At 40.5% G+C, this 26252-nt stretch overlaps 1 protein-coding gene across 2 annotated transcripts in view; it reads left to right on the top strand.

Annotated features, from left to right (window-relative positions):
• snx19b (sorting nexin 19b) overlaps nucleotides 1-26252 on the top strand; it is a 51608-nt gene that overhangs the window by 12742 nt on the left and 12614 nt on the right. Inside the window, exon 11 of one of the 2 annotated variants that reach the window (XM_030744453.1) lies at nucleotides 5991-6132. The exons of the other annotated variant lie outside the window; for it this stretch is intronic. Coding sequence (XP_030600313.1) covers nucleotides 5991-6132 — 142 coding nt within the window. The remainder of the gene's footprint in view (nucleotides 1-5990; nucleotides 6133-26252) is intronic. 2 annotated transcript variants of the gene reach the window in all.

Consider the following 26252-nt stretch of genomic DNA (forward strand, 5'->3'; position numbering starts at 1 on the left):
TTGATTCTTATTTGGAGCCAGAAGTGACCACATATTTAAAAGAGGGTGAAGTACATTATTAGCTAAGGCTAGAAAGCTCGGTTAGCTAGCTGCTTTATAAATTGTATGGGTGTAATGGACAGGCACATGTCTGCTAATTAGTGCTAAGTAACAGACTAATAAAATACTATAATTTCATCCCTCTAAACTGAAGCAGAAATTTCTTGCATGGTCTATACAGCATACCAGCACAGTACAAATATGATAGAGGGGTCCAAGTAAGTGATTCTGATTAGCCAAGGTGAGGCCTAGCAAACAGCCATCAGCGGTGTCAATACACCTGCCAGTAAGAGCAGCCACTCCCCTAACTTTAAGCCTTGTGAGCATCCATGAGTTACATTTTTTTTTAGCATTTTTTTAATTATAAAACAATAGAAAATATCCATTATCCCTGTCAAACTTTGCTTTTGTGGATTTTTTGCCCCAAAATACATAAATACATCACATACTTCAATACTCAAATACATCAGTTTATATGTTATAAATATATAAAGCAAATTTTTGGATTCCAGAATATAGATTTTTAGTTTGTTTGCATGTACAGAATCAGAATATCCTTTATTGTTATTATGCAGCAATGAGATAACAAAATTGTGTAAGCAGTCTCTATCCGTCTAAAATAAATAAATAAATAAAATAAATAGGTACATTACTTTAATGAAAATTGCAGGAGGCGCTGAAATAATTTCCAATTGTATTTATTTTCCATAAAAAAAATGAAGTCAAAATACAGAGCTCCGGACCAGACTACATCTCCCTGACCGCTAATACAATCTCCACATCACTTCAGGAAGTCTGTCCCTGCGTCTGGCTTTTATTACTGTTACATAAGTCATAAACGGGGTGTGGTTTCTTCTTTCTTTACAGCTGTTAGGGGGTTATCTCCATTTCCAACCTCTGGTCACATTCCAGCTTTGTGTTTATCCAAACCCCCTTTGGGTGCCTGTTTCCTGTCTCTGCTTTGAGTCGTAAACAAACAGAGAACAAAACAGACAACACGTACCTCTTCCCTTTATGTCCTATTATTAAAGTCTTGCACGTGAGCAAACAATCATCTACTTACACATTATTATATATAACATAATCATACAACTTCTACATCCTTATTTGAAAATCTACCACATGCAGATTTCACATTCACATCCCAGCAATCTACCCTCAAAAATACACAACTCTGCTAACCCACCACTCCACTGCACACTTGCACTCATTTACACCTTCTAGTATCCAGAGCACCATTATTCAGAAGTGTAATAGCCCAAGGAAAGAAAGTGTCTCTAAGCCGATTTGTCCGACTCTTCAAGGGCCTGTATCTTCTGCCAGAGGGCAGGAGGTTGAAGAGAACTTGACTGGGGTGAGATGGATTGCCCGGGATCTTCCTAGCCCTATTTAACCCCCGGGATTTCGCGTTGTCATCTAGAGAGGGCAGGGGAAAGCCAGTTTTTTCGCTGCAGGTTCAACAACGCTCTGCAGGGCCTTTCTGTCTCTTACTGAACAGCCAGCATACCACACTGTGATGCAGTATCCCAGCACACTTTCTATTGTGGAGTGATAGAAAGTCTGCAGCAGGTTTACGTCCAGGTGGCGTTTTTTTTTAATAGTCTTAAGAAATATAGCCTCTGCTGAGCCCTGGCGACCACTGCTGATATGTTGGTATACCAAGTTAGGTTGTCAGCCACATGCTCCCCAATAAACTTGAAATAGGGGAACTAGTAGTTTAAACCCAAAGACAAAGCAAAAGTGGAATTTCTTTACCTAGTATCTCTTCATCATGACATATGGATTTCAGTGAGTTTGACTAGGGCCAAATTGTGATGGCTAGATAACTGGATCAGAGCATCTCTTGCAGCTCTTGTGAAATGTTCCTGGTCTGCAGTGGTCAGTATCTATTTAAAGTCATCCAAAGAAGGAACATTTGTGAACCAGCAACAGGGTCACGGGCAGCCAAGGCTCACTGATGCATGTGGGGAGTGAAGGCTGGCCTGTGTGGTCTCATCCAACAGAAGAGCTACTGTAGCTCTACTTGCTGAAAAGGTTCATGCTGGTTCTAATAGAAAGCAGTCAGAATACACAGTATATCACAGTTTGCTATGTATGGGGCTATAAAGCTGCAGATCAGTCAGGGTGCCCATGCTAATCCCGGTCCACCGCTGAAAATGCCAACAATGGACACGTGAGCATCAGAACTGGACCACGGAGCAATGGAAGAAGGTGGCCTGGTGTGATGAATCACATTTTCTTTTACATCATGTGGCTGACTGGTGCACATGTATCGCTTACCTGAGGAACAGCTGGTACTGGGCTGCAGCATGAGAAGAAGGCAAGCAGGTGGAGGCAGTGTGATGCTTTGGGCAATGTTCTGCTGGGAAACCTTTGGGTCCTAAACCCTGTTGCAGATCATGTACACCCTTTCAAGAAAACAGTATTCCCCGTTTCTCTGCCACAAAACAAAAATAGTTCAGGAATAGTTTGAGGAGCACAACAGCGAGTTTGATATGTTGTCTTGGCCTCCAAAGTCCTCAGATCTCAATCCAATTGAGCATCTGTGGGATGTACCGGATCTGATCCATGGAGGCATGGTAAACAAGGTCATTTTGAATTTAATGGCCACAACATTGTTGATTAGGACAGGGATATTTATGGGCGTAAATGTCTGGGAACTGAGGAGACCAGTTGTTGGAATTTGGGGAGCGGACTGTTGTCCCATTCCTGTCTGATATAGAATTCTTGCTGCTCAACGGTTCTTCTGTCATATTTTTTTGTTTCATGATCCATCAAATCAGTCAGTGAAAGGTCTGGACTGCAGGCAGGCCAGTTCCCGGACATTTTTACTATGAAGCCATACTGTTGTAATAGCTGCGATATGCTGTTTTAGAATTGTCTTGCAGAAATGTGCAAGGCTTTCCCGGAAAAAGACATCATCTCGATGGGAACATATGTTGCTCTAAAACCTTTATATACCTTTCAGCACTGATAATGTCTTTCCAGATATCAATTCCAGTGCACCCTCATGCAATCAGAGATGCAGGCTTTTGAACTGAGCACTGATGAAAAGACAAATGGTCCACATTCTTAGTCCACATCCATGTTTTCCAGACAGTTTCAAATTCTAATTCGTCTGGCCGCCAAACATTTATTTTCACTTTGCCTGAGTTCATTTTAAATGAGCTTTGGAACAGAGATGATGGCCTGTCTGGATCTGGTTCACATATGGCTTCTTCTTTGCACGATAGAGCTTTAACCTGCGTTTCTGGATGGAATGGTGAACTGTGTTCGCAGACTGTGATTGCTGGAAGTGTTCCATGCCATTCCCATGCAGTGATTTCCATGACAGAATCATGGCTGTTTTTAATACAGTGCTGCCTGAGGGCCTGAAGATCACAAACATCCATTATTGGTTTTTCACCTTGGCCACATCCTTGCCAATTTCAAACAGCTCATTTTGCTATTGATTCTAATTTAGTGTTGTTTATTGGATTGGATGATTGAAGTCTGAAGAAACAAGACATAATGGTAATTTAACAGTTTGTTAATTTAACAAACAGGGGCCTCAAGCATTCTTTATTCTGCCTACACTTGCTGTGCAACTGTAAGCTGCTTTGCAACCCACCTCTATCATTGGGCATTTTCTGAGTTCATCAGTGTCATATCTGTTGTCAGTGGTGGAGGCTCTGTTATGTGCTCAGTCCTGCTTCTTCTCTTCCTGCCTCTGGATTTCCATGTACGCACATGGAATGTCAAGGTGGCACTTAACAAAAGTGTGCCGCCAATTACTGCAGATGTGATTGTTCTTTTTTCTCTATTGCTCCTGACTGAAAGTTAAATCAGAAGCATGTCAGCAAATAGTCTACTCAAGTGCAAGTATGTACGTTGTTGCAGTTCATGCCTTTCTGTTTTTGGGACTTTTCTTCAATGAGTTTTGCCTGTCTGAATCACTGAAGTGCAGAGTTGAGGGGTGGCAGTAAAACATTTTGTTACTGTAGTTAAAGCAGCTGTTGTGGAAACCAGTACTGAGTAGTTTTCACTGTAGAAATGGGCATCAAATGTGTGTAAACTGTAAAAATACAAAGCCAGTGTTTAAGTGCAGAGACATGTGTCTAATCTTTAGGTGAACTGTCAAGTTATGCTGCTCTGTCTTCTGAATCATTTCACTCTTAATATATTAATTATATGTATGAATTGTTCAGAGGCAGTGCTGACTGAAAAACATGTAGCTGAAACATGGTGGCATTTAGATCGATCATACACAGCAGCAGAAGCAGCAGCATCCAAGTCCAGCCACATGAGGGCAGTGTTAACAAATGTATAAAGAGGGTCAGATTTTCAAGTTCATCAGATATACATACAGTACTCTGTAAAAGTCTTGAGCCAGCCCTCATTTCTTTATATTTTGTGAGAAAATGGGAAATAGGTGTAGCGATTTATTCAAACATGCAAACATAAATGGAAATAGAGTAAATAAGGCAAAACCAGAGTTTGTATAATTCTAATGGGCTTAAAAGTGAATATTTGGTATGATCACCTTTATTTTTCAACACAGCCCTGCACTCTCTTAGGCAAGCTCTCTTGTAATTCCTTTAAGCAGTTTTCAGGAATAGTTCTCCAGGCTTCTTGAAGGACATTCCAAAGCTTTTTTTTGGTGTTTTCTTTTTGTTCTGTTCTTTGTAGGGATGACGGTGATTCCATATTTCTTTAATAATGTTGAGGTCTGGGCTATGGGGAGGTTAGTCCATGACTGATAGTATTCCATTGTGTGTTTTTTGTATTTGGGATCATTGCCATGCTGAAAAATGAATCAGTTTCCCAGAAGACACTTTCCAGATGGTATTACATTGGATCAAAATCTGATGGTAATTTTCTGTGTTCATGATTCCATCAATTTTGTCAAGATCCCCAACACCACTGGTTGAAATGCAGCCCCAAACTATGACAGAGCCTCCACCGTGTTTTACACATGCTACACACGCACACTTTTGTACTTCCTGCTTGAACGCCTGTACACACTGACGAGAAGTTTAACCAAAAATTTCAAATTTGGATTCATCACTCCATAAGACCTGTTGTCACTGGCTTTCTAGTTTAGTTCTTGTATAATCTGGCACATCTCACTTTGTTAAGAATGGCTTCACCTTTCCACTGAGACCATTTCTGATGAAGCTTCAGCAAATAGCAGATGGGTCATCTAAAGGGCCTGATACATCTCTCAGATTCTCACTCAGTTCTTTGCTGAATTTCTTCCCATTTCTTAAGGACATGGCTTTCCGATACTGGTCATCTGTTGTAGATATTTTGTAGGCCCGGCACCTCTTCTTTTGTTCAGTTTCCTCAAATCTTTAAAGGACACACTGCATTCCATGCTGGGAGAGGCCAAGTGTTTATCTAATAGTTATTTGGGAATCACTTTGTTGGTGCAAAAACACTGTTTTTCTACTGGTCAAACTGTGGCATTTTTTGACGATTCAAATAAAGAAATAGGAGCAAATTATGTGTTTTTGTGACAGTAAAAGACTAGTAAACAAAGTGCCTAACGCAATTTAAAATGGGTTTTTTGCTAAATTTCTGTTATGTGTAGATATAACACAGGTTCATGACTCATAGATCAGTGTTAAGTGCCAATGTACAAAGAAAAACTTTGAAAGATCTTCAGAAAGCCTGGAGAACTATTGCACAAGACCACTATAAATAATAATTACATGGAGATCTTTCTCCTTGGAAGCAAAAAAGACTCAAAACTTTTGCACAGTACTGTATATAAAATGTATCACTGAAAACAGACTACATTATGTTAATACATGTACAGTACACTTGTGTGTCCAAACTTTGACTGGTATTGTATTTCTTGCTACACCATTCTCAATTAAAAACATATTTTAGATATCTGATCTTTGGCTGCACTGCAGTAATTATCTTGTTGGATGTCGCACTGAGTCATGTTTTATGTTTTTTGCAAGGTCTCGGCACAGAATCTGAGATGGCGCTGGCTGAGGTGGCTCTGAACATCCTGTGTTTGGTGATGAAGGAGCAGTGGAGCTGGCTGTGCACTGAAAACATTCAGAAGACCGTAAAGCTTCTGTTTGGGACCCTTATTAACAGGTGATGTGCACCGATTATTTAACAGTGTTACGTCAACACCAGAATGCAGAAGGCTTAATTTGAGTAACACTTTTTTTTGATAGCCAGTTTTTTTTGTCAATAAAAATGAAATAATAGGAAGGAAAATCATAATATACATAAAAGGAAAACAGATTTAGATTGATGCATATAAGCATATAAAGGTTAAAAGTTGGCAAAATTGTGTTACATTACAGTGAATCTGCAATGATCAGCTGTAGTTTCTGTACAAAGCTGATCACTTTGAAATTTGATTATTGCTACCTACACTACCCAATTTTTGATTATACCAAATTCAGTACCTAAAATAATAAATTGCTCAAATGAATACATTTCAAAATGATCTCTTAGTTACTGAAAACCTGTTGCACACAGGCAGTGCGCGGGACTGAACAGTATCGACCCAACTGAAGTTGGAAGCTTTGTTTGAAATTTGTTACCCTTTGTGAAAGTTGTGAGTAGAGCAGTAAGGAATAACTGTAACTGTCTGGAACGTTTTACCATCCTGTTCTGCATCCATGTCTTCGAGTTAGTACTTTTGAGGCATTGCTTTCAGACACCATTTGCACACTGGCTGTTGTTTTTCCACACAAGTTTCAGCAAACCTGTTGCTGCACCTGCACATTCCATCATTATTTTGGATGTGGTTATTGTCCAGACCTGTACCTATGACATCTATATTACTGTTGGTGTTCTAGCTACCTTAACAAAACAGCCACTCTTTTTTTTTTTATTATAAAACCTTTATTTTACCAGGTAAAAATGTTTGAGAACTAGTTCTCATTTACAAACATGACCTGACCAAGAGGTCACCTTAATCTAACAAGGCATCAGCACAGTGGTTAGTGCTGCAGCACTACACTAGCACATGAAACTCGGCTTTGTAATTAGTGCTGCTTGATTAATAATATAAAGCTCCTTTTGAGTTCTTTTTACTTTCTAAGCATCACAGTATAGTAGTGTTGCAGTATTGTGTGCTGTGGGTGACTGCCATGGCTAGTCTGTGTATGTTCTCACATGCTGATGCTGCCAAAAAAAAAAAAGTAAATCAGTCAGTAGCATGTTAAGACATTAGTGTTTTGCCCACAGCACAGCTGAGCTGCATTACATCTTAAACTGATGAAAATAAGCCAAGTTTGATCAAAGAGAGCTGATAAACTGATTGTGCTTACTGGTGTGTATCTGTAATTGCAGGCTAACAGGGGCAGTGGTGTGCTGTTTGACTTTTTGTTTTTCCTCAGATCACTTGGTTTGTCCTTGAGCTTTATTAAGCCAGCCGTGGTCCCTGTTGATTCTTAGCTAGAAATTGTATGAAGGATACTTATACAACATACATCGACCCATTTTCTTAACCACTTATCCATTTCACAGTTATGGATTGTATGGAGCCTTTCTGAGGTGTCATTGGACAAGAGGTGGGATACACCCTAGAGAGGTTGCCAGTTCATCACAAGTCTTAGTTGTAGAGCAGCACACGTTAAATTACATACCAGCTTTTGACTTTTAGTGCTCTTGTTAGTGTAGCACCCTGGTTTTTCAGTAACCTGTTTGGGCCGGTCATTAACCAGTCTGTACAGGTTGTTATTGGTGGTCACCAAAAACAAAAATCAGCTTTCTTCAGGCAGCTGACTAGAAATGTGGTTTAAGGTTAAATATCAAAGCTCAAATGTTCTAACTCTAGGTCTGCTATAGAGTTTCCCTGACAGCCTCCAGCGGCTGATGACCATATGCGAGTTCTGGAACGACTTTACCCTTACAGTCTGGTACAAGTTGAACATGGTTGTCATCACTGCACCAATCTGTCTTCTGGCCCACTTGTCCATCTTACCCTGTGTGTAATCAAGCCCCAAAAACTTCTCTTAAGGAACCAGCTCACTCCAAACCAGGGCGATGCACCAGAATTTCTTCATATTCTTAATCACAATGATGCTAATTCATGTAACATTCCACAGACTAAACCTCACTTATATGATGTACATGTTGTGCTTTTGGCACCTAAGAGCTACTTAGCACAACTAAAGCACTTTGTGCTGAAGCATTGCTGAGCTCATTTTTCATTCTCTTCACTAGCAGTAAGATTTTTAAAGAACTTAATTGCAAATAAATCTGTCTGATACTGCTGCAACCTAAAGTGCTTTTTAAAAGGTTTTCTTCAACTAAGAAGCGTCTGTGTATTAGTGTGCCACAGAGTCTGTGGACTGAGCCAGGTCAGGACATGAAGACACGTGTTTCCTCGTGGACATTATACAGAGAGGGCTCTTTATGAGCTGGGAAGGGCCTCTGGATTTTGTGCAGTCATTAGTCAAGAGGAGTTGAAACTTTAGACAAAGGTTCACTACGAACCTTTGCAGCTGTCCTTGCCAAAAATATGTAAATAAAAATAAGAAAATCTTCTAATTTAAGAAAGTTGCTCTCACTTTTTGAATCCCTGTCTTCACTATCACATATGTTGTGAGTCTGTGTGTCTACATGCATGTCTGCACTGCTTGGCCTCTGAAGAGAATGCTGACACCAGCTTCCCAAACATTTGTCACTTATAGGTATAGCTCCCACTGCCAGTAAACAGCAGACAATGTTCTCAGGTTCTGGTGTTTGTGCTGTAAGTCCTGTGACCTCACGTTCCCTGGGGTGTCAGTACCAGAATATCTAGCTTCATATTGATACTGGGTCCTCTATTTTGAGAACGTCCACCGTCCAAGTATGTAAGGCCTTGTGCTTTTGTTTGGCCTTGTCTATATTAGGCAGCAGCCTGTCAGCATTGCCCTGACAGCTCTGTCCTCTCATCAGAGAGGTTTGTCTGTGCAGATGAGGTGAGATGCTAATGCTGTGAACAGCTATTGATAGAAGCACTACATATGAAACAGTTGTCTTGTGCGAGTTCAGCTATAAAAAACAATTCTGAAGTAGCTTATAGACAATTAAACAACAATAAATAATAATTCCTGCCCTGGATAAAAAACAAAACAGGAAGAACTGCTAAAAATACAAATTGTATAAAAGCCTTATGTAAAAGTCCTTCTGTTGAAAAGAAAAATTGATTAAAAAATGATGTGAACTGAAACTGAAATTGTAAGCGTACGTCAGGGTGTTTAAAATGTCTGGGCCACAACCTTTGGGCTTTCGCCAGGATTTACTGATGGTTACCAGAACTGTGCCTCAGTGTTTCAGGATGTAGTCTCTCTGAATAAGAGAGAGACAGACATGAATTTCTAGCCGAGCCTTTATTTTTAGCTACAGTAATGTGACTGGCAGATATGTTCCTTATTTTTCTATCACTTCTGTCAGGAATGAAATACCCATTGATTTCCGTGAAATTTCATTCAGGCACTCATATCTTTCAGAGGATGATTTTTTGATGATATTTATATTCGTCTGACTTCCTTCAGTATCACTGTCATGCTTTTTCGTTTGTACTCAAACAGACATTAATATTGCAATTTACAACTAGGGATGCATCAGTCTAGCAATGTAAGTATTTGCTTTAACTGCACTGAGTATCAGTGCTGATACTGAGTACCAATCTGATACCAGTGTTATATTAATAAACTGTAATAGTCATTCTGAGGAAAAGAAATACATTCTTTTATGTTTAAGGCAACCTCAGTCTCCACTTAAACATTACTTTTCTGAACTGCAAAACAGACTGTGTGAGACATTCAAACAGTACAATACTAGAGAATGTTACAACAGTAAATGAAGCTTTGATCACAATTCAAAGCTTAGCCACTGTTTTTCTTTCTCTTTTTTTTGTTTTTGATGAGGCTTTAGTCATACAGGTTTAATAAGACTCTGATACAACTTATTGGTATGTTTGCTTTTTCCTTGTTCTTCCTTTTGTTAAAAGCAGGACACATTTTTCTGCATCTGTGTGCACTGCTAGTTTCTGAAATAAGTCGGGTTAAATGGACTGGTACTCAGTGCTTTTTACTACCAGCCACGTTCAACATTCATGCACATATTCATACAGTGTTTTATTCTATGCCTTTAAGATCACAGTCACATAGATGCATTGGGGGTAGCTTAGGGTTGAGTAAGTATACATCAGCATGCAGACTTGAGGATCAAGGGTTCAAACCACTTCTTCCAATTAGTAGGTGACCTGCTCTACCTCCTGAGTTGAATATTTAGTTGTACTCAGTGTCCCACCAATAAGTTGGATTTGTTTTTTTGAAGTGTGAAAAAATAAATCATCTTACATCACATTATCATGTTGCATGTTCCCTTCATTGCAACTTTGTTAGGCCACGTTTCAGATTGCTTTAGCTATATCTTTAAATGTACTTAGACCTACCAAAAATTAGGGATGCGCCGATCCGATATTCAGTATCGGTATCGGTCCGATACTGGCCTAAATTACTGGATCGGATATCGGAAAGAAATAAAAAAATGTAATCCGATACATTAAATAACGTTTCACTCACATTATAATCAGCTGTTATTTTTTTCTCTACTTCAGCTCCCGGACATACTGCCAGCGAGCGCAGCTATTAGCACTAGTGACCGTCCGGTACAGAAGGATCCCTTCCCCGTCAAAATATTTTTGATACTTTAATCTCTGATTTGTGACTAAATATAGACCTGCAGTAGAAACGTATTTAGGAGAATGCTTGTGAATATAAAGCATTACAAGATTAGCTCACACAGCTCCCAGTTTTTCAACATAAACACTGATGACGCAACAGCAGCAATCAGCTGATTTACATGCAGTCTGTCTCCACAAACGGAAAGAGGCGGAGCCGGCGAGCTCAGATGGAGCAGAAGGAAATGTTTTTCTAGTGTCCAAAATAAGCCTTTTCGTCCCTGTAACCTCCATTAAACCTTTACTGGGAAACAGCTGGAGGTCCTTCATCAACCACCTGATCAGTAAGTGAAGAAAAGAGAACTTTGTAGCTGCTCCATCCACCCTGTTTGTTTCACACAGGGAAAAACTGCACTACGGAAGTTAAAATATGCAGATGAACTGTTAATATGAAAAAAGTATTTCTTATCCAGTTACTTGGGTAATCAATATAAATAGAATACACAATTGCTAAAATAATCGATAGTTGCAGCCCTAATGAAATTTGCAACATGCCATAAGCATCACCTTCTCACACAGAAGCAACAGGATTCAGGTGATAGTTATTGTTGTAATTAAAGTTTATTTATATAGCGTTTTTCACAGACAGAAAAGCGCTGTACAATAATCACCCCCCCCCCAGGAAAACACTATGTTAAAAACATAATAACATTACCATATTAAAAAGAAAAAGAATAAAAATAAAGTCAGAAACCAGAAAGCCTGGTTAAACAGAAAAGTTTTCAACTATTTTTTAAATGATGCCACAGAGTCAGCTAAATGGAGCTGGAGTGGTAAACAGTTCCAGAGCTTTGGTGCCACTGCCTAAAAAAGCTCTGTCCGCCCTGGTCCTTAGTCTTGTATGTGGGACAACTAAAAGACTTTGATTTTGTTGTGTGAGAGACTGTTGACTTCTTTTTTTTTTTTTATTTTAATGTTTTTAAATGCCTGGATCAATTTTAAGTATCGGATTTATATCGGTATCGGCCGATATCCAAATGTAAAATATCGGTATCGGACATAAAAAAGTGGTATCGTGCCATCCCTACCAAAAATCTGTGGACAGTATCCTAGTACTTTGTGACATTTTTTACTGTCCTAGCACAACAACAGCACCCTCTCTGTGCTGTATTTACTGGGTGAGCAAGTAGAGTGGCTTTAGAGAGATACAAACAGCAGCGATATACAGTGTGAGAGAAAAAAGTAAGAGACCTATGGTTGCTTCTAACTGTGTCTCTGAGGGATCATTTTACATGTAAATATAATTGAAATCACAGTATGGCCATTGTCTGTAACTTGTGGTGTTTGTGGCGATCTTGTCTCAGTCAAGTTTTCAGCTATTCAGAGAAGCTATGATTACTACCAACACTCTGCAATATAAAAATGCAATGCTTTTATTATTATTATGCTTCATTATGCTTTCAATATTGGTCAGGTATTCATAATAATAAACTGACTAATAAATGTCACATGGAGTATTTTTTACTGAGACTGACAGGACACATCAAGCACTGTTGAGGTTTTATATGTAGCTGTTTAGTGTCAGGCAATAAGAAACTTCAGGGAGCAGAAACTTCATCCATGCCAGTCTCCAGCCATAGTCTGTGAGTGTCTGTCAGACTTGAATCTGAAGTGGTGAGTTGATAGAGAAAGTGTGTATGTTTGTGTGTGTGTGATGAATATGAAGCCAGGATCCAGTGGGCCAAATGTGGGTCTGTGTGTGTGACATGTCTGGCTGGAAAGGCCGTCTCACTGCTCCTATAAATGGGGTCCAAGGCGAGACTCTGGTTTGGGAGATGTCTGATTTTTATGGACTGGAAAGTAGGATGGTTTAAGATGAATATAGTCTCTTTCTGTCAGATAGCAGTCTGGATGGAAAATTCAGCTGCAGCCAGATTGTTGTTAGTACCTAGATGTACTGATGATACAGCAGTGACTGCAGACTGTTTTTGTCTGCATCAGACATTTGCAGTCCATGTTCTGTTTGGTTAAATATGGCTGTCAAGATAATGCTTCATTTATTTACCAGCTAAAATATTGGTTGACTGCTGTTGGTGGTGATCTTGAGGTGAATACGCATCAATGCAAATGCTGATAAAACTTTCAGAAGGGCATGCTGAGACTTATGTGAGGCTTTAAAATGTGTATGGTCATCTCCATAAATGCTTGCATGTGCTGAGGTGGGAGGGTCCTATAATACAATGAAATATGCTCTTTGACAGTCCTGTGCTGACTGGATTGCAGTCGTGTGATTGGAAAACTGGGTCAGTGGTGGTGATGATGATGAAGATGACTAATTACTATAATGAATGTAATTAATCAAATGCATCTAGTGCCTGAGAATTTCCTCGGAAAGTTTATATACTGTTGGACTATGGTTTCCAAAGTGTGGATCCGTGTGAGTCCACAAGACACAACACATCTGCTGATTCACTCTAGCCTTTAGCATTCCACCTGCTTACTTACTCCTTGTCAGTGCACCAACAAAAGATTCTCAGGAACTTTATGGTGGGTTTCTCATTGGTCTGAAGGATTTCCTTATAGGTTCACAACACGTTTTGCTTCACCAAACTCCATGTGGCATCTCTGCTCTGCCAGTTTTCTGTTGCACCTGTCATTCAATATGATTCTTTATTTTTACTCTCCAAAACAGTTCATTAATACTTCCATAAACAATTCAAACATTACCACCCGTCCCCACCGACAGCTTGATGATGGAGGTGAGGATGAAAGCAAGTATGGAGGATTTGAACCCTGTCAACAGTGAATGCTCTGTCTTTTTCTTTAGCTCACTCTGGTTGTGCTTCTGCCATAGCCATTAATACCCAGGGATCTTACTCTGACATCCAGTGGTCTGCTTGGGTTTCACTTGTGGTGAAAAAGTTGTTTTGCCTCACTGAAAGTGATTTCTGTCTCACTGCTGCTGTATTTAGCCTGTGATCACATTGTGGCATTTGGACAGAACTCTAAAGATGCTGTCAAAACTCTAATGTTAAGAAAATCCTGGCTTTTCTAAGTAGTTTATCTTATTCTTTCTGTGGCCTCTTTGAGCAGAGTATGGGCAGGCTGATTGCTACAGAGCAATGGAACAAGTATCCAAGAACACTCATAAATGTTAAAGGACCTCTGTATAATTCTGTTGCTCATGTTTGTGCACAGCTAGGGCTCTCACACCATGTGCAAAGTAGCATAGGCCAAAACCATGATGTGAGACATGCACAAAACTATCCTGCACTTTTATGTTGGACTGCTATACTACTGCATGCACTATATGTCATGCATGTTGCACAACAAAAGAGACTAGGGTGTATAGATGAGCACAAACTGGACCCGGATACATTTTTCACTCTGTTTGAGCATGTTGCGGATACTAGTGGGTGGCCTGATCGTCATAACACCCTGTTTTTGCAATGTGTGTGTATTCACAGGTGAGGCCCAGAGAACATTTTCTGCACTTAGCTCTGATGATTGTGTTAATTATGTTAACGCGTATGAGTTAGTTCCAGAAGTGTACATGCAGAGGTTTAGAAACTGGGGGAGGGGGGAGAAACAAACTTATGCTGAGTTTGCCCAGGATGTTTTGCATCACTTTACACATTGATATGCTGCTTCTGAGGTAGAGAAATATAATGATTAGTATGACCTGATGGTCTTGGAAGAGTTTACGAATGCTCTCTGCCTGTTCACCTTGCTACCTATGTTAATGAGAGGAAGGTTAAGAAAGCTTCTGCAGCTGCTTTTTGTGGCTGATGACTATGTTTTGACGCATGCTGGAAACCACTTGCTTGGTCAGATTCATAGAGAAGGGCAACAGAAGGAGAATTTTAGGTTTAGGCCAGATATATCTCCAGGGGTCTCTTGTGAGTTTGGTCAGAGTGCTGTGAGATATGTTCCAGGTACAATGGGAAGTTTGATCCTGCTAAAGTTTGTCACTCTTGTAAAAATGTGTTGCAGATGCTAGTGGGTCCCAGCAAGTAAATCTCCCAGCAAATCTCTAGCTCTCTCTATGCAAAGCCGGCTGGTCTTGTGTCGAGAGTATATGAGCCTGATTTGTCTGATGTACCTTGTGATCTTCCTTTACATATTGCACCATCTTGTTCTATTGATGAAACAAATGCTTCTTTTGTCTCAGATGGTTTTGTATCTTTGGATGGGAAACAGCAGGTGAGGGTTAAGATTTTAATGGGATACAGGGGCTACTAAGAGCTTTATTGTGGAGAGCATTTTACCTTTCTTGGCCTGTACTGCAATAGCAAGTAAATCCCCTGTGCTTGGCATTGGTTTGGTTCCTCTGTGGGTGCCTTTGCACAGTTTTCATCTTCGTTCCGATCTGGTATGTGGTGAGATGGCAATGGGTGTTTGTCCCCACCTGTCTGTTGTGGGGGTGGATATTATATGGGGTGGCTGTAGCTCAGTAGGTAGAGCAAGTCACCTAATGATCGGCAGGTCAGCGGTTCGATTCCTGGCTACTCCAGGCTGCATGCCAGTGTATCCTTGGGCAAGATACTTAACCCCAAGTTGCTCCCCGACGCAACCGTATGAATGTTAGATAATTAAAGAACTTAGCTTAATTAATTGTATGAATGGGTGTGCATGGATAAATAAGAAACATGGTGTCAAACTAGATACTTACTCTGGATGTCATTACTTTGGCCTCCAGTAACACTGTGAGAAATCTTGGAGTCATTTATGACCAGGATATGTCCTTCAATGCACATATTAAACAAATATGTAGGACCGCTTTTTTGCATTTGCGCAATATTTCTAAAATTAGAAACATCCTTTCTCAGACTGATGCTGAAAAGCTAATTCATGCATTTATTACTTCTAGGCTGCACTAGTGTAATTCATTACTTTGAGGCTGTCCTAAAAGCTCCCTGAAAAGCCTTCAGCTGATCCAAAATGCTGCAGCTAGAGTACTGACAGGGACTAGAAAGAGAGAGCAGATTTCTCCCATTTTGGCTTCTCTTCATTGGCTCCCTGTTAAATCTAGAATAGAATTTAAAATCCTTCTCCTCACATACAAGGTCTTGAATAATCAGGCACCATCTTATCTCAAAGACCTCATAGTACCATATCACCTAAATAGAGCACTTCGCTCTCAGACTGCTGGCTTACTTGTGGTTCCTAGGATACTTAAGAGTAGAATGGGAGGCAGAGCCTTCAGCTTTCAGGCCCCTCTTCTGTGGAACCAGCTCCCAGCTTGGATTCGGGAGACAGACACCCTCTCTATTTTTAATATTAGGCTTAAAACTTTCCTTTATGATCAAGCTTATAGTTAGGGCTGGATCAGGTGACCCTGAACCATCCCTTAGTTATGCTGCTATAGGCCTAGTCTGCTGGGGGGGTTCACATAATGCACTGTTTCTTCTCATTCACCTTATTTATACTCCACTCTGCATTTAATCATTAATTGATATTAATCTCTGGCTCTCTTCCACAGCATGTCTTTCTCTCCCCTCAGTCCAACCGGTCGCGGCAGATGACTGCCCCTCCCTGAGCCTGGTTCTGCTGGAGGTTTCTTCCTGTTAAAAGGGAGTTTTTCCTTTCCACTGTCACCAAGTGCTGCTCATAGGGGGTCGTTTTGACTGTTGGGTTTTCTCTGTATTATTGTAGGGTCTTTACCCACAATACAAAGCGCCTTGAGGCGACAGTTTGTTGTGATTTGGCGCTATATAAATAAAATTGAATTGAATTGAATTAAATGTAAAACATGTTGTATAAGCGCTTTGAGTGCTCTGACTGAGTAGAAAAGCGCTATATAAGAACTAGTCCATTTACCATATCATTCTGGGGAAGGATTTAGCTGGTGTGAGGGTTTGGAAGGATAGCCCACCAATTGTGTCTGTTGTTCCACCCTTGCCAGAGGAACCAGATGAATGTGCTAGACAACATCGTAGTGTTTTCTTCTACTGACTGAGAAAATTCAAGCTTTTGAAACATAAGCTACTCCTACCTTAGACTTTTCTGTGGAAGAGGCTGACCCTCTGTTTCCTTTGCCATTCTCCACATTGTTGAGAGAGGAATGTGTAAAGGAGCAGATGGAAGATCCCACACTAAAACAGTTTGAACAGGTTCAGTCTGAAGGCCCTGTTTACACAAGAGCGTTTTCAGTGGAATGGGTGTCGTTCACAAACGATCTCCATTTACACGGAAACACAAGACGTTAAAAACGCTGCAATTCCCATTGCCAGGCCACAAGTTGGCAGTGTGGATATAGGAGCCACAACCATAGTGTGCATGTTCGAGTGTCCCCGTTTTCAAAAAGTAGCGTTTTTGTCCATTTACACACAAACAGAGACCGGAGCGTTTCAAAAACGCTCCACTGGGACCCGTTTGGAAAAAGTATAGTTTTCACTCCATTCTCGTGTAAACGGGAGGCCGAAACACATCAAAACTTTGCCGTTTTCATCTGAAAATGTTTTTGTGTAAAAGGTCTCAACAAACACATTTTATCATTACATCCTGTCGCTTGCGGTGTTCCTGTGTTTTAACTAACCAGCGATTGTTTTTTTGTTTTGCTGAAAAGGTCCATTATGGTTGTTACCTTGCTATGTGGTGACTCAGAGACACTAGCTTGGTTAGATACTCACTATTAGGCCTGAATTAGTCTTCTACACTGGGTCTTTGCAGGGGCTATGTACACAACTGACTGACGTTGCATTTGTGTGTGTTCATTACTTTGTGGTCGTGTCCCACTGTTTTACCTGCGGTGTCGGCTGACAGACACAAAAAATGCTGGGACTTTTCCCCTCCTGGACCCTCGCTCTTTGTGGTTGTTTTTTTTTGGCTGCAAGCATAATTGTCCCTCTAGTTTTTTTTTTGTTGTTGTTTTTTTCACTTTGTTCATTCCTTCACGTCCATTCTCAGTTTCAGCAATGTGCCTCCAGGAATTTTGTCCCTCCAGGAATTTGTGAGTCTTTATGTTGATGCTATTTATTATTCTCTCATTGATAAATTCAAAAACTGCGGCAATAATAGCCATAAATACATGAGAGGACTAGGCAGTACTGAACAGGCCAATCACAATCGTTGTGATGGGCTGTGTAGGTACAGTTCTCAAGAGGTGCAGGTCAAGTTACGTGGTAGGTTACTGCATAGGTTTAGAGGGCTTTCCACCTTGTGTGCTCTTCTCAAGTGGACTTTGAAGTTGGTGGGTTTTCCCCGTGAGAAGTGTTCTGCACATTTTGCCATCATCCACAACAAGACACTTACTTCTGTCTGTCTCACGATCGTATACAAAGAAATCCCATATGGGACTCTGCTGCTTTCTTCCAACTTTTGCTGTTGCCATTATTTTGCAGACTGGTGCAGTGAGCAGACAGACACACAATGAGGTGCCGGATAGTTCTCCCAGCTAAAACTGCTAGAGTGGAAAAAAATTTCATGTCAATCCGTAAGGCTTTTAAATAAACTGACAAACACAAAAATGAAGGGCATTTTATCTATAACTTGTTTGTTTTAGTTTTGTAAACCCACAATACAGTTTCAGTTAGTTATCTTTTTAATTACCGTTTTTATTTATTTTAGTTAATGAAAATGTTTTTTCAATTTCAGTTCTCTTTATTTTGTTTGTTTTCGTTAACGATAATAACCTTGGTTGGAATTCTGGCTAGCTCCATGCTGCTTGACCAGATCCATATGCAGTAATGTTTAGCTGAATCATACAGGTCATTAGTCTGCTGGAGTCTCACTGCTGTCTCTCCCAGAGAGTGGAAAGAAATTTGTGCAAGTTAAATGGTTCAGATGTTCTGATCTAAAGTTAATGCATGTGAAAATATGTATTAGCACATATTTAGATTAGGATATTATGAGTGTAAGAGAATAGTCATGAGTCAGATGTTGACGACGAGGATATTTTAAATCTACTTGTGACTTTACATTGTTATTAATAGAATTTATTCTTTTGGACGTAGTGTTTCATTTGGCAGCTCTGCCTGACTTTGTGTCAGAGTTCATTTTTTATCATATCCTAACATAACAGAAAACATCATGCCTTGTTACTGCATGAAGAACAAATGATTCTCTTTGACAGCGCTGTGGGGAATCCATGGATTTAAATCTTGGTCTCAGTGATTGGCCCTATAACAGAGATCCTTCTGCAACTCTTTGACACCGCTGATTGTTTTCACAGAAGATGATGTCAGAGTCCTGCTGTTTTTACTGCTCTGGTGCTATTATTTGACATATGGGTTCCAGGCCAGGTACACGATATGACCAGAAGACGAAGAGGAAGATCTTGTGTCAGCAGGAATTCACTCCCAGGCTGAAAGTGCTTGTGGTCAGATGGGTGGGCTATGCATGACAGAATATTGTTGTAAGTGGGAAGGAGGGAGGGAAGTGTTGGATGGAAAAGAGGCTTGTTACATAATAGTACAGGCTATCTGTTAGCCTCTGTACAGCAGGAGGAGGTGTTACATCCCTGAACAGACCATTCCTGAGATGAGACAAATCAGACGTTGTGGGATCAGGCTGTCTGAGTTGTTTTTATCTCAAACTGTGTTTCAGTTGGAAGTTAGCCCCGTATCATGTCACTGTCACGTTCGCTCAGGACATCATTCTCAACAGGTGGTCCTCAACTGCTGTTGTGTTATATTACTTTCCTATTCCTGCTGACCTATGTATTCATCTCCCAGGGAGATTATAGGTCAAATACCTGGGTCATTTATTCTGAAGGTTATGAAACATGCATATCCCCCTAGCCCCAGCTTGCCTTCCTCTTTGTCTCTTTATCCTTATTTAGTTTTAGAGACTTGTAGTGACACCAAACCTTTGTTTGGCAGGAAATGAAAGTATTGCTCTTTATTGTCCAGACTCTTGATAAAGTTTGATGGAGGTCAAGGGGTGCATATTTAAATGTTGTGAGGATGTTTGCAAAATAAGCTTAATGAGTGATAAACACATGTCTTAAGTAAGAACAGTAGCAGATTGAAGTCATGTACTAACTGTTTGGCCTCTTCACTTCTCTGGTGTCATGTTTTCACCTGAGATGTGGCTTCAAAGTCGTGGCTTGTCTTCTGTGTCCAGAAACACACTTGAGAAATGACATCTTGCCTGTCAATTTCTGGCTGTAAGCATATTTTAGTTCAAACAGGACCTGGTTATACTTGTCTGTCTTGACCATGAATTGTAACTAAAGCAGCAGTTGTTAGCCTGCTCAGCTGGTGTTTTGCAGGGTACTGGATTCTGTTCTGTCATGCCTTATTGATTTGCTGCCAAGTTTTCAGAACATCTTTACTTCATCCTGACTGTCGCTAATTGCTATGCTGGTTTAGTACAGTCCCCCCGCCCCCACCCCCACCCTTAATGTTTGGGACTGAAACACATGCTCTCTTGGGCAGGTGAGTGACTTAGTCATTGAAGAATATCCTATTTATTTACTTTGAGAAACTCCTGGGTTGCTTTTGCAGTTTCCTTTGGGTCATTATCCATTTGCACTGTGAAGTGCTATGATCAGTTTTGCGGCCTTTAAGTGAATCAGAAACCCTGGCTGGATGCAGTGGTTCGCTCTCTGCTGAAAGCAAGGGATGCTACCTTGATGTTTGGGGACTCACAGGAGGGCCAGAAGAGAGCTGACTGCTGGCATAAAGAGGGCCAAAGGACTCTTCTCCTCCCAGGATCTACGTAATATATGGAAGGGCATCAAGTGCATCACAGACTATAACTCCAGAGATCCACAATGCCCCTCGCTGCCTGACACACTCAACAGGTTCACACTGCCCTCACCCACCTGGAGTGTAAGGACTCCTATGTCTGTATGCTCTTTGTGGACTTCACATCAGCCTTCAACACCATCATTCCACAGAATCTGGTGCACAAACTACTCACACTTGGCCTGAGCTCTTCCCTCTGCAACTGGGTCCTGGACTTCCTGACGAACAGGCTGCAATCTGTGATCCACGGTGTCTCCTCCTCCCCCATCATCATCAGCACTGGCTCCCCCCAGGGCTGTGTGCTGAGCCCTCTTCTGTTCATCCTGCTCACATATGACTGCATATGACTACATATGATAAAACACCCAGGCTGTCATATTGTGAAGGTTGCGGATGACACAGCAGTGGTCGGATGCATCACTAACAACGATGAGTCCAGCTACAGGCAGGAGATGAAACACCTGGAGGGTTGGTGCAGAGAGAACAATCTCTGCATCAGTGTGACAAGAACAAAGGAGATGATCGTGGACTTCAGAAGAGCCAGACACCCCCTCCTCCCCCTGCACACTGGAGGATCTGCGGTGGAAGTGGTACCCAGTGGTCCCCAGGTACAGGTACTTGGGTGTATACATAAGTAATGACCTCACCTGGGGCAACAACACTTCCAGTTTGGTCAGGAAGGCATACCAGTGCCTCTACTTCCTGGACTCGACTCGGAAGCTCAGTCCGCTCCTCATTCTACAGATATGTGTATATAGATATAAAGGTATGCGTATATATTATTGTTACTTATATTTATATTTATTCTTCTTTAAATTACTTGAAACTGTCATAACTGTTACATGGGCAACAATGGGACCTAAGGACAGAATTTTGTTCCACTGCATGCAAATGTGATGTGAATAACAATAAAGAATTCTTGAATCTGAGCAGCGAGTACAGCCCTGTACATTTCAGAATTCACCTGCTACTTCTATCAGCAGTTGCATCATCAATAAGAATAAGTCACCCAATTCCACTGACAGCCATATATACCCATGCTCTTAATGCTACCTCCACTGTGTTAGACAGGTAATGTAGTATGCTTCAGATCATGAGCTGTTTCTCTTCTCTATATTTTCTCTTCCCATCATTCTGGTACAGGTTGACTTGTCAATTTCCCAGCAAAGTCTAATCTGACCTTCCTGGTCTTGAATCAGTAGTTTTCATCATGTTGTAAACCTCTGAAAATGGGAGACCGTACATAAAAATGGCTGTAATTCCCAACCCTGGACTTCAATCATACATTAATTTGATTTACAATCCACTGTGGTGATATACAGAGGCAAAAAATTGTATCTTTGTCCCAAACATTATAGAAAACACTGTAAATTCAGTCAGTGTAAATGGCCTTTCTTCCATAGTAAGTGTACCTATCAAGGCTAAAAGTATACAGTGTCTGCACCACTAAAGACACTGTGTTTATCTGTCTTTTCAATCTCTTGCTCTACTTTCCGCACACAAGACACCAAGCCTGTTTGATGATAATTGAATTCCTCCACGTGACACAGTTATTATTTAGTGTTTATAATTAACATGAAAGTAATACCTCTCTAGGATATCTGCATTAGGTTTGAAGGATGATGGAAGAACTGGTGACATGCACATATTTGCAGATTCCTCCTGAGGTGATCCTAATGTGTGTATCAGTGTGATTTTAATATGTTTATACAGTATTTTGTTTAATTGAAGCCACATTAATCCTACTGGCAGAAAAGAGAACTCTGCTTGGACACTTTACTCTTAATTTTCCTTGAAAAACATGTCTCTGACAGCAGAGCTGGAAAACAACTCTGGTGGTTTAAGTCTAAGTTTCTACCATATGGAATTACTTGGCATTTGTTAGCTGTAATTGGTTGAAAGCGCTCTGCTCTGTTTGTGTGTGTGTGTGTCTAAATCAGAGGGTGCAATTTCTTGTGCCAAGGAAAAAATTATATCTCTGGTGATTGCCAAAAGACTGCAGTGGTGATGATAGTAGAGACATCATTTGCTGGATGTTACTGTAAAATAGACAGGGATCTTGACCTGTGTGTGCATTTTTGCATGGTTTCCTGCGATTTTGTCCTTTGTGCTAAGTATGCCAGTTTGTACACTGCTGTAACACGTATGTAACTATGAAAGTGTGAACCTCTGTGGTCCAAGTGTGATGACATTCTGGCTCAAGGCAGTAACATTTCATGTCTTTGTTTTGACCAGGCATGGGAACTGAGGCGCCACAATGGTCCCAGTAAAACCAGGGCTGACATGTACATGCTGACAGTCAAACATACACAAACAAAAGCTGAAGTGAACTCAGACAGCAGGACCGAAGGCTGTAAGACAGCACCGTGGCCTGAATCAAGGTTCCGATGTGATGAGCTCTGAGCCAGAGGCCTGAAATGATGTGTATGTTTCGCTGGGAGTACACACATCACATCAGTGAAAACAGTGTACTGGTGTGTGCCTGCTGGAATGGATCTTTCAGTCTTCAAGTGCTGTGACTGTATGGGCTATTAAATGAGTACATGTGGATTCTGTTGATTTTTCTGACTTCCTGAAATGCTTTTTTGCACCTTCTAGGCATGGCCTAATATTCTTCAGATCACAGTTCTGCTATGGCCACACTGTATCTTTTCTATCGTACGCCCCAAATTCTGAATAAATTTGGAGGAAACAAAAGACAGACAGCATGGTGGCACAATGGTTAGCACTGTTGCCTCACAGCAAGAATTCACTGGGTTTGAATCCGCCATCTAGCTGGGGCCTTTCTGTGGTGGAGTTTGCACTTTCTCCCTGTGTTTTTCATAGGTTCTCTCCAGGTGCTCTGGCTTCCTTCCACAGTCCAAAGACATGCAGTTAGTGGGGTTAGGTTATTTGGTGATTCTAAATTGCCAATAGGTGTGAATGCAAGTGTGAGTGGTTGTTTGTCTCTCTGTGTTGGCCCTGTGACAGGCTGGTGACCTGCCCAGGGTGTACCCTGCCTCTCGCCCTATGGTAGCCGGGACTGGCTTCCAGGACTGCCTTGAGGCGACTATTTGTTGTGATTTGGCACTATACGGTATAAATAAAATTGAACTGAATTGAACCCTCCCTGCAGTCCCGAATTGGATAAGCAGAAGAGAATAGAAAGCTCCCCATAGAGTTTTCTTGTAAGCAAACCAAACTTATGTTAATATTTATTCAATTATTAGTGCATTTTTGCAACTTATATCAGTAGAATATTGTGAAACAGTTGGTTGGAATCTGTGTCAGCATAACAACCTGAAGCTGCACACAGTCATAGATTGTGATGATTTTGAGAGGTGTGCACCAGGTCTGCAAGCAAGCAGAAATGAGAGAGGTCCACAGTGTTTAGTACAAGATAACCTCTGTGTCCACAAGAGCATTGGTGACTTGTCTAGAGTTGTTTTTAGCCCCATTCTAAATATACCAATTTTCTGAAACTAAATGTCACCTTCCAAATAAAGTCTCATGTATTCATTTTGCCATTAGAGTTAGAGTTTTCAAAAAAGAAATAATAAATAAAAAGGGGTGGATATTAACCTAAGCCAAACCCTGCCCCTAACCATAGATGGCCTGGTGACCTGGTGGATATAAACAGGTTAACATCTTATAGAACAGCAATAGAACAAGGACATAGTGAAAACTGTTTTCCCAAAGTTGACATCATTTAAGTCAAAAAGGAGAAAATACCAGTCATGATGTGGACAGGGCTGTGAGATCAGAAAGGAGTCACGCAGAGCTGACCATGACCAAAGAATTACTGGGTAAAACGACACTGAGCTTCTACATATGAGCGCATTGCAAAGTCTCTTGAGACCAGAAGCTGTGTTAGTAGTAAATGAGAGCAGAGCTAAAAAAGATAAGTGCCTGGGGTTAAGTTTCTGTGTTGTCTTCTTGGCCACACTGAGTCTTCTAGTTATGCTAGAAGCAGTCCAGCTCTGTTTTTTTGACCATTAATAGTACATTGCTCCTTAAGGTTTTTCTGTAAGTGGGTCCATTGCTCAAATTCGTGGCCTGACTGTTGGAAGCATTAATGCACTAAGAAAAGCAGTAATTCTTTAATGGACCAAGGAAAAAGATTTACACTTGTAAGAATTCAGGCCAGGCGATATACTGAAATAAATGTGATTACATTTTTTGGACAACTTGTTAAATATTCTGAAATTAAAGCTATTACATGCACAGAAACCTTATTTCCGTCAGAAAGTACCATATGTGGTAGCTGGATATGTCGGTTATGGAAAGTCCTGACAGCCCAGTAAACTGTGACATGAATACTTACACGATACCAGTGTCTCCCATGGAATCATACTGTCTTTGTAATGATAGTGGCGGAGCTAGAGCATAAGGTAGACTCAGCATGTTGTCTTAAATAACTTATTAATACCACATGCACTTTGTAAGAATAAATCACAATGCAATAATCATCTGCCTGGTTCATGACAGCTGAATGACATCGAGGATTGCAACGACAAACTGACTAATCTGTGAGCAAGATGAGAAAGACTGGAAGCTAGCAGCGAGTGAAATTTTAGCATTTGAAAATGTCCACTTGTAAATTGATAACACTTATGTCACGTGGATACACAAATTAAACTAAATTACAAAATATGCTTGGGTGGCTGTCAATATATCTGGGCAGTCACCCAAGTCAAGTCAAGTGTGTGGGAAACACTGAATATTGCTTACAGCCTGCTGTGTCCAGATATCGCTCTCGTTATTATCCTATCTAGCAAAAGTCAGCAACCGTGTGAACACTGGACTTTTGTTACAAATTTTTCTGCTCTGAAATAAACTGATAGACCAATGGACATTCTGTTACTCTGTAATCTTCTTTTATAGAGTAACAGAGATTTTCTACAGTAAACAAAAACAAATAAATAAAAAGCTTAACTCATCTATCCTGACAATATGTGGATAAGCCTAGATATTTGGCGACATAATTAATATGAAGGAAGAAAGTCTATATCAGACACATGTGCACTCAGAACAGGATTAAAATCACTGTTCAGCTCATGCATTTTTAAAATAATCCAATCTACTTTTCAGAAGTAAATCCTGTCCAAATGGGTTTAATACATTCAAGGATAGCTCCCAAGAGGTCCATTGAAGCAGGAAAAAGATTTAGAGAGCAAATCATGTGGTGACTGAGCTCTCCCATTATGATTAATCCCAGACATTGCAACATAATGTCCTTTTTCTCTAAACTGCCTTGATACGTCTCTCCAATGGAAATGATACAGCTTTAAAAAGTACACAAGTTTTCATTATTGCTTTTACACAAATCTTCTTCATGTAAAAATAAAGTCAGTGCCAGGTGCTTGCCAAAACCAGGTCTCTTCATACTGAGAAGCTAGGGTAATATTAGAGGTCAGTCACTATGATGAAGTGCTAATTATCTAGTGTTAACAGGCAACCCTTACTCACAACTGTAATGCCTAGAGACAGAAGTGGAGAGTAAGACTGATGCTGCAACTTTATATATATGTCATGTTTTTGTCATTTAATTTGTTAACTTAGTGGTCTGCCTCCTTGAGAGTTCAATTTGGTAAATAATTAATAATCAAAAGTGTACATTAATAGGACCTAGCAATTGGATTTGGACCATATATACAGTCTACATTATGTTGTTATACCGTAATGATCGTTGACCGTGCATACACTGATGGAGATTCATGTATGAATGGCAAATGCAGGGTCAAGGATGCCTACCACTATATGGTGATAGTCTAGTCTTCATTTATGATCTGTGTGAACTGGTACTCCTCGCGACTGCTGCTGCTGAATATTACACCTTTATCAGGACTGTTTAGTTGAGGGACAGTTGGGTCAGTCCACAGTAACCCTGAACCCACTCGCCCCCATATAAT

The sequence above is a fragment of the Archocentrus centrarchus genome, chromosome 13, assembly GCF_007364275.1.
Source record: "Archocentrus centrarchus isolate MPI-CPG fArcCen1 chromosome 13, fArcCen1, whole genome shotgun sequence".
In the NCBI taxonomy this organism is placed as follows: Eukaryota; Metazoa; Chordata; class Actinopteri; order Cichliformes; family Cichlidae; genus Archocentrus; species Archocentrus centrarchus.